Source organism: Coffea arabica, chromosome 5e (genome assembly GCF_036785885.1).
Source record: "Coffea arabica cultivar ET-39 chromosome 5e, Coffea Arabica ET-39 HiFi, whole genome shotgun sequence".
NCBI classification, from domain to species: Eukaryota; Viridiplantae; Streptophyta; class Magnoliopsida; order Gentianales; family Rubiaceae; genus Coffea; species Coffea arabica.
Window position 1 is genome coordinate 39,177,411 of NC_092318.1, and position 8,748 is coordinate 39,186,158.

Genomic DNA, 8,748 nt, shown 5'->3' on the forward strand with positions numbered 1-8,748 from the left:
CTATACGTAATTGGAAAGGAAATTGCACCAAAATGTTCACTATCTATGGAAATTTAGGATAGTCGTTTAATTGCTTAATTGTACAAGTTTGTCATTGAGAGTTGTAGTTTGCATATGAATATGCTAGTCCTTGGGAATTTCCTAGTTTTGAATTATGTGGGGTATTACTAATATACTATACTAATTGGATATGGTCTTTGAAAATTGGTTGAATTGTAATTGAACAATACTGGGATAGGAAACACATGAGGCTATTTAAATTGATGCCAATCAATGGCCTAAATTGAGTCATGGTAAATTGAGGCTAATTAGTGGCCTGAATTGAGTCACAGTTAATGTGACCCAATTTGGACTGTTCAAACTTATTTTTCAGCAAAGTATATAGTTGGATTTAAAATCAATGGTTTAGATGGAACCAAGTCAATTTTGAGCTAATTTGGTCATTAACTGGCCTTTATTATTGATCTCGCAAACATAGAGGGTTTATATGTAAAGTAAAAGTAGTATTAAGTATGAACCATAACTCTTTTCCAAAAATAAAATAAAAAAGTATTAACTATACCTCTTTATGTTGTGTACTAGTGGATAAGATTTTATATTTCTCCTAAGCTATGGAAGTCAGCATGTTAACTGGTTGGGTATTATTAAGACCCAACCTAAATTTATCATTTTTATTGAGATTTGTGTTTAAGTTCTGAAACTCAGACTCTATGCAAATTCAGACCTTGTGAAAGAATCATGGTTTGAATGGGTTTGATTTGTGTGATCCATATTCAAAACCCAAGACCCAATGCAAATAAAAGTTTTCAAACAAAAGGATTGTTTAATAACACTTCATGGTTTCAGTTCATGATTTTTTGCACGTGACATTCTTGAATATTGATTCTACTTTTTGAAAATGGTAATTGGATTGCATTTCTATTATGTTTGAAATTTATATGTTTTATTGTTTCTAAAATTAATTTTTAGTTACATATTTAAAAATACCTCTAAATGCTCTTTGGGCGTCCAAACCCATGATGCTTTGAATTTGAGTTTTTCTTTCATGATTTATGAGAGTTTGTGTTCAAATCTAGATACTAAAAAGTTCAATAAATCTCACTGTAAATCAAATTGATTCAACCGAGACGCAACCAACATACGTGCGCCTTTGGGTGCATTAAAAATCTAAAATCTGAAAACTTAAATATGAAATCTGAATCTATTAAATTCTTAATTATTAAATCAAATGTATTTGAATTTATATCACGTTCAATGATAATTGAATAACTTATCACTTATTTTTGGAAGCAAGTTTTGTCTAGGAAATTTAATATCATTTAATTAATTTAGATGTTTAATTTTTCATTATTAAACGTTTCTGAACACATTAAGATCTGATTCATTAAATTTAAGTACTGAATTGAATTATTACACTGGCCTTATAATAAGTAAATGCCAAAGTTATATTATGTTGCGAGAAAGATTAAGAAAATGTGTCAGAAAAAAAAAGATTGAAGGGACACGTAGGGGTTCAGTTGCAAATAAAATAGGTTAAACAACAAAAATTGCTGCCTCATCAGGCCAGTCACTAGAGTAACAATGAGAGCAGATCCTCTGTCCAATATTTTGTGTCCAATTTCCTGTCCAATGTGAAACTACGTAGTTTCACTTATTATATCTGTTGATGTGGCAACTAAACGTAGTTTCACTTATTATATCTGTTGATGTGGCAACTAAAAATAGGTGGCTGTTTGGCTGCCTTATACTTCTTTTTCTTTCTTCTTTTTGGATTTTCTTTGTTTACACAACTTTGTTACAATTCCCATCTTTTTTAAAACAAAGTATTAAGGATTTCAAATACAAAAGAATATTTAAAAAAGATGGGAATTGTAACAAAGTTGTGTAAACAAAGGAAATCCAAAAAAGAAAAATAAAAAGAAGTATAAGGCAGCCAAACAGCACCTATTTTTAATTGCCACATCAGCAGATATAATAAGTGAAACTACGTAATTTCACATTGGGTAGAAAATTGGACACAAAATATTGGACAGAGGATCTGCACTCAGTAACAATCCATAGATGAACAAATGAAATCGTGGTTTTTTGAACTGTTTCCTGCAAGCCCAAATCCAAATGGTGGCAGCATCCTCATGGTTACAGTCACTGTTGTCTCAATCCAAGCTCTTATTTTCCTCTCAACGCCTTCGAAAATATGGTTAGCCCTTTTTGCCATCTCTCTTTTCTCTTCTATTTTGTGCTAGTTCTTATATATATATATATATATATATATATATATATATATATATATATATATATTCATCTGTTATGATTTTGCTTATGCTCATGAGTTAGATGATGATTCTGGTTGAACTATAGATGGGAAATCGTGGGTCTACTTCTTTTAAATCTGATTTTGTGTTTCTGGAAAATTAATCTGAAAGCAACGCAGAAAAATTGGAACTTTTTGTAATATTGATCTATATTCATCTGTTTCTTGTAGTGGCTTGTTAATTGCAAAAGATATTTCTTTTGGAATATTGATTTATTTCTGTTCTTTTTAATGTTTTAATAGTTGTTAATGAAACGAAAGGTTATCTTTGTAGTCACATTTAGCCTGTATATTAGTTTATCTAAAAGGAAACATGTATAAAACTTTTGCAGCAATCAAGATTGCAGATTTTTTTTCTGCGCGTTTTCTGTTTCTTTGTTTCTTTGTTTATTTGCTTTTATTTTTTCGTAATTGGTTGTGGAGTTGGAGTTTTTATTGTGAAATTAGTTTTATTTATGTACTTGGCATTGTTCACTCAGGAATTCTTTTACTGGACTTCATCCAAGATGTTTGTCCGCGATAAATTTTAATCATGTGTGAAAGGCATTTTTAGAGAAAATTTAGGAAGGTTAATTGGTAAGATGTATCAGTTGTCCCCAGAAAATTTGCCATTAGATTGACTTCTACGGTCATCGTCATGTTCACCTATCATTTGGACCTATGCTACCAGAATTGTTGCACTAACTGAAATGTGGAACACCAGTGTTGGTGTTCCATGCTTAAACTAATTTGTGTATCTAAAAATCATTTTCTTCTTTTACAGTTCAAGTGAAAGGTTGCACATGGACTGTTGTTCTGAGAAAGCTCTGTCTATTTGCTCCTCATATTTGAAGAGTATCTCTGCGTTTTGGTTTAAAGAACTCTCTTTTGTGACAAATTATGCTGCCTTCTGGGTGATCTTCTATTTCTTCTAGATGATCATATGAAGACTACCCCTGAACATCAATGTTTCTTGTTAGGTAGCATTCTACATTTCCCATCTTGTTCTGAGTCCAGGAAGGAAATGCGATATAGGTAACCTTGAATTGGATATACCTCATTTTTATCTCTGCAAAATCTATTGGACATGTTTTCATGCCTGATGAAAGGAAGGATTTTGTGGGTTTGATAAGGTAACTATCCTTTGCTGTCACCTTTGCTGGTATTTTGTTATCCCCAAGAGAGATGGAGTTTAACTCTGTCATGAATCTGACAGGGTTTGGTCTTATCCAGAATGATTGATAATGTCAAACCTGTAGTATCAGTGGTGGGGAAATATCCTGAAAACTCAATAAAATTGCTGTAGGAGTGTTGTCTTTAATGATATCACGTTACCTCAAAAGTGATGGACTTTGACTCTGTCATTAATCCGATGGAGTTTGGTCTTATCCAGAATGATCAAGAATGGCACACCTGTAGTTTCAATGTGTAAAATAATCCTAAAAACTCAATACAACTGCTTTATGAGTGGACTTTTCTGAAGAAATCGTTAAGTATTTCATTGTTGGAGAATATGTATATTTGTTTTGGTGCCTATTCTTTGCTTGCATAACAGGCTTGTGGTGTTTTCTAGTTATTCTTTTCAATATGATACTTCTCCATTCTAGTCTGTACTTCATTCTATTATCAATAAAAGGTTCAAAGTTAGTCCTCAAAAAGGAGAAGAAATATCAAGACATAAATTTCATGGCTACTGTTGCAATTGGAATTAGCATTTAGCAACCTGCAAATAATGTTCACTCAGTGTAGAATGTGCGATTCTTTTTTTTCCTGAAGTTTTAAAGCTCCAGACTTTTCAATGTACTTTATCCCAGTCAATCTGAAGTCATTGATTTTTTTTACATTCACTGTCTTTGCCACTAACTTTCTTATGCACTTATCTGTCCTTTCCGCCAGGGTTTGCCTTAAGTGATTTCCTGACAGGAGCTAAAACTGGCCAGAAGTCAGTCAAAGACTCATTTCAAGCGAATGAAGATGGAGTAAGAATGAAGTGTTTGACAGATCTTGATGATGTTGAGAAGATCATAGGATACAAATTTATCAATAAGACCTTACTTAATCAGGCCTTTACACATCCATCATATAACAAGGGTTGTGCATCGTATGAGCGGCTTGAGTACGTGGGTGATTCAGTGCTTAATCTATTAATAGCAAAACAGCAATTTTCTCTTTATCCTGATCTTCCACCTGGATGTTTGACCCCACTTCGTGCTGCAAATGTTGACACAGAGAAGCTTGCACGTGTGGCTGTCAAGCATAATTTACATAAATATTTACGTCATGGGAAGCCGGCTCTTGAGAGACGAGTAAGTGATGGTTGAATATCCTAGTTTTCGCAGTTACTCTAATTCTGCTGTACTTCTTCTAGCAATTATTGACAACATAGAGATTGATGAGTCTTCAGGTTTCCCGTCCATTTATTGTGTATGCTTCCTGTACCAATAATCTGTGAATCTTCTAAGACATCTAAATGCATAGAAGCTAGTGTAATAATTTCTCTGTTCGAGATAGCTTTTGTACTTGTTTTTAAATAAGATTACTATTTACTTTGAGTAGTGTAGTTTTTGATGTTGATTTAGAGTAAAATAGATTGTTTCTTGTGGCCGAAACAAATTGGAAGGATGTTGGACTTTTGCCACTGTTAGGGTAGAGAAGTTGGTTTAGGCTGCTAACTAATGAAAGTTGGATTCTCCAAGAACTGTGGTTGGTGCATGAAATTCTATTCATGTCAGATCTCTTGTTCTCGTGGTTAGAGTTAATGGAGGAACTTTCATAAACAAAATATAGATAAAATCTGAGGATGTGTTTAAAATAGTGGAGATTGGAGATATAACTTGGAGAAAAAGTAAATTTGGTATCACACAGACAAACTTGCTTATATATGCATACAATTTAGACACTAAAACAGTGCTTATTGCTGTTGTATTGAAGTGGTCAGACACAAGCATTTAAGTGGAAGAGGCTAGTAAGCATTTTGTTGTCCCTATTTTGATTGGTTTAATGTAGGTGTCATTTTCGAACTGAGATCATTATGTGACATTGTTTCAAGAAGAATTTTCATGTGGCTATCTACTGCTTACAGAAAAAACTCTTCAAATCTCGCCCAACCATCAAATGGTTGTCTTGTATTGGTCACAGCTGAGTGAGCATTAAAACAACAGCTGAGTGAGCGTTGTCATTCCATCAGAGCATATGGAACCAATTTTTAGGTCCATGTTAATGGAGCTAGCTGTTTTTGTTTTGTCTTTTCCTTTTTCCTTCTTGGCTAAGTAATTGAATTGGGTTGACAGATTCAAAGATTTATGGAGGTGCTTCCGAAATATCCTTTGCATTCCCATGGGTTGATTGATGCTCCAAAAGTGCTAGCTGATGTTGTTGAATCGACAATAGGAGCTGTGTTCATTGACAGCAATACTTGTATAGACACTACATGGGAGGTTTGCACATCCACTTTATCACTCAAATTTGTAACTTTTTGTATGAGGACTGTTGGCATCTAATTTTAATCAAATTACCAGTATCAAATTTGCTGTCTCTCATACTTGCTCTAAGTGTGTACATAAACTTGACAAATGCTTCTGATGTATATAGACTCCCATGGGGATATTTTTTTGTCATTTTAAATCTGATTCCTATTTGTTTTCAACTTTTATGTTGATAAAATTGGCATAGTTCATTAACCATATATAGTGGTGGCTGCTATACTCTCAATTGACTGAAAGAAAGAGAGGATGAGAGAGGAGATTGCTGAGAGAATTAAAGTTCAAGAAGAAGAAGTTTTACGCCTCAGTGTAAGGGGACTATTTTTCTTGTTTAGCTAAATATAGCACTAATGCTTCTTATTTGCATAAATGATTGACAATTTTTTAAATTAGGTTTCTGTACATCTAATCTGTCATATTAAGAAATTAGTCATGGTGATAGAATGGATAGTCCAGGTTTTGTAGTTTCCATCCCCTACTTTTCATTGATTGTGTGGAAGGCTTCCAAAAAATTAATTGCCTGCTTTAGTTGTTTATCAACTATTTGAAAAATAGAAAAACAAATACGCATAAACAAAGAATTTGCACACTCACATCTAGCCATGAGCACAAGAATACGATGTACAATGTCTCAATCCTTTGCAACCTCTTGGATCTAAAATTACTTAGTTTCTGCATAACTTCTGTGTAATGCTTTGTGTAAACATAATCTTATGCAGTTTCATTCATTACATTCTCATCATGCATGAAAAATGGATCAAACTCTAAATAAATAATTAGATTTTAGCATTTCTACAACTGCAGCACACACTTGAAATTCTACATTTGGGCTGTTTCTTGCATGTTTTATCCGTTGCTTCTGATTCTTTCGTTCAGGTAACCAGCATTTTACTGGACCCAATAATCACACCAGAGATGCTCCAGATTAACCCTGTGAAGAAACTGTATGAGCTGTGCCAGAAGTATAAACTTACTGTTCGACTTGTGGATCTTTGGTCTAAAGAAGGAGCCTTTGAGGTTTTTGTTAACAACCATCTCAGAGGAAGAGGTCATTGCCATGCAAAGAAGGAAATTGCATTGAACAGAGCAGCAAATGCTGCATATAATGAGGTCCTTAGAATCTTGAGGGTAGAAGATATTAACACGGTGTAGCAGGTAGGTAGATTCTCAAAAAATCTGTGCATAAAAACTTCTCAATCATCTTCGGCACAAAAGGGATTAACAGGGGTGGTAGCAGCTAGGTAGATGCTCACAAAATCTGGTTGTAAAACTTCTCATTCTCCTTTTAGTCAGTTTGTACTAAAAGTTATCGAGTAAATTTTATATACACTGACAGTGTATACACTATTATCATTGGATTCATGATATGTGTATAAAAGTTGAATTTCAAATTCAAATTTTGCATAGTTGTCATTCATCCAATGCTGACAGTGTATACACTGTCGGTGTAGGAAAGATTAATCCAAAGTTATCTCCATATTAATTGTTGCAACCAAAATTTTTCCTTTGCTAGATTGTTTGATGGCCGAACAGCTATGCATGGGGAAGTTGATTGAGAAATATGAATGGTAGGACGGACCACGGGCAAGAACGGCTGCACCCCGCTCCTGGCAGATATGTGCATTTTGCACAACACTCCTAGCTTTGCTTGCACATGGTGTAATTTACTTTAAATAACGTGTAACTTTAAAATAAAATTTTGTGAATCTCACACATGTTATTAAAATTCAGATACAAGATGAAATTTGGACTGTACAAAATTTTTTTGCCAAATTTTGGCCGTTAACTGCTCAGGGACGGTCATCAGAATGACCGTCCCTACCCCATTTCCATGGTAGGACTGGTTGTAGTAATCAACATCAGAATTTATGTAGCTGCAGAATTAGGGGTGATAGGCGACTGTCTTTCATACTTGTTTTGGTAAAGATGCCTTTGGTTTTGATGTGACTTTATGTATGTGTTTTTATATAACTAAACTGACTTGGTAAACGAAGAGCCTTGCAAACGTAGAACTTACCAACATACGACTTCAGATTAGAATGGATGGAATATAAATTAATGTCACGCCCTGTATCAGAAACGCAGCACTGTCATGCTCTAGGTAAAACCAAAGGCACAAGGCAACAAAATTCGATAGCAGCCATCACATTCATTACCATAATAATAGTTTACATCTTTAAATTATAACCAAGATTGAACCTTCTAAAATACGCTACAATATTCAAGTCTTATAACAGAGTGTATTTTACTAAAATATTAAGTTATTCACTAATCAAAAGATTGTCTCCATCTCTACCTAACACCCTTGCAAGCTATCAAAGTCTTTCTTAATGAATCTATCATCAACTGGACAATAAGAATAGTAGTGAAATGAGAGTCACTCATCCAATAAGTAGCACGTGTGCTTCTTGATTGGGTTGAGCATGATAGCGTACATAATATATTTCAAACATTATTCATTGATGCATGTATATGATTTAATAAAAGTGTGGTCATCAAAACAATTCAAGTACATAGCCAATAACACAATATTCACATTCATAAATGGTTCATGATAGTTATTCCTTGATTTCGGATATCTAGTTGTTAACTTGATTGGCTAACACGTACGATTTAATTGAATCTATTTGTTTGGATAGGAGTTTATTTGGATGATTTATTTGAGATAATTACTATAACATTTTTTGTGATGTGATGTATGTGAGATAAAAAAAGGCGATTGAAATTTGTGAAGTAAATTATTTAATCTCAAATCATCTCAATCCAAACACTGACATAACACACGAGTTGTTAAGGTAACGTTGGCTCAGACTGGGTCAAAGTCTAAAGCCAAGCAGGGAGTATTAGATGAGACATGTCGTGATCCATAACTTATGAGAGTGCTGGAGGGAAATGAAACAGCTCATAGAAATCTGTCTGATGCAGTAGGGTTTCATTTGTTAGTTAGTCAGAGACAATTTTTGACATTGATTAAAC

The 8,748-nt window shown here is 33.8% G+C and overlaps 1 protein-coding gene across 6 annotated transcripts; it reads left to right on the top strand.

The window, feature by feature from the left end:
* The first annotated feature begins 2,037 nt into the window (after positions 1-2,037).
* LOC113688321 (ribonuclease 3-like protein 3) lies at positions 2,038-7,719 on the top strand. 6 transcript variants are annotated; one of them, XM_027206121.2, is made up of 5 exons: positions 2,038-2,197; positions 4,187-4,596; positions 5,581-5,727; positions 6,649-6,927; positions 7,286-7,719. In XM_027206121.2, the coding sequence occupies exons 1-4, from the start codon at positions 2,116-2,118 to the stop codon at positions 6,922-6,924; spliced, it is 915 nt and encodes a 304-aa protein (XP_027061922.1). In that variant the 5' UTR covers positions 2,038-2,115; the 3' UTR covers positions 6,925-6,927; positions 7,286-7,719. The 6 variants fall into 6 exon arrangements, with proteins under 6 accessions (XP_027061922.1, XP_027061924.1, XP_027061920.1 ...); XM_027206123.2 differs by lacking the exon at positions 7,286-7,719 and having other exon boundaries at positions 4,187-4,410; positions 4,525-4,596; positions 6,649-7,239; XM_027206122.2 differs by lacking the exon at positions 7,286-7,719 and adding an exon at positions 3,075-3,270 and having other exon boundaries at positions 2,043-2,197; positions 6,649-7,239.
* The last annotated feature ends 1,029 nt before the right edge of the window (positions 7,720-8,748 follow it).

Excerpts from the sequence above, each read along its gene's own strand:
- LOC113688321 (XM_027206121.2), top strand. The coding sequence starts at position 2,116 with ATGGTGGCAGCATCCTCATGGTTACAGTCACTGTTGTCTCAATCCAAG. Across the intron at positions 4,597-5,580 it reads AGCCGGCTCTTGAGAGACGA|ATTCAAAGATTTATGGAGGT; the intron begins GTAAGTGATGGT and ends TTGGGTTGACAG. Across the intron at positions 5,728-6,648 it reads GTATAGACACTACATGGGAG|GTAACCAGCATTTTACTGGA; the intron begins GTTTGCACATCC and ends TCTTTCGTTCAG.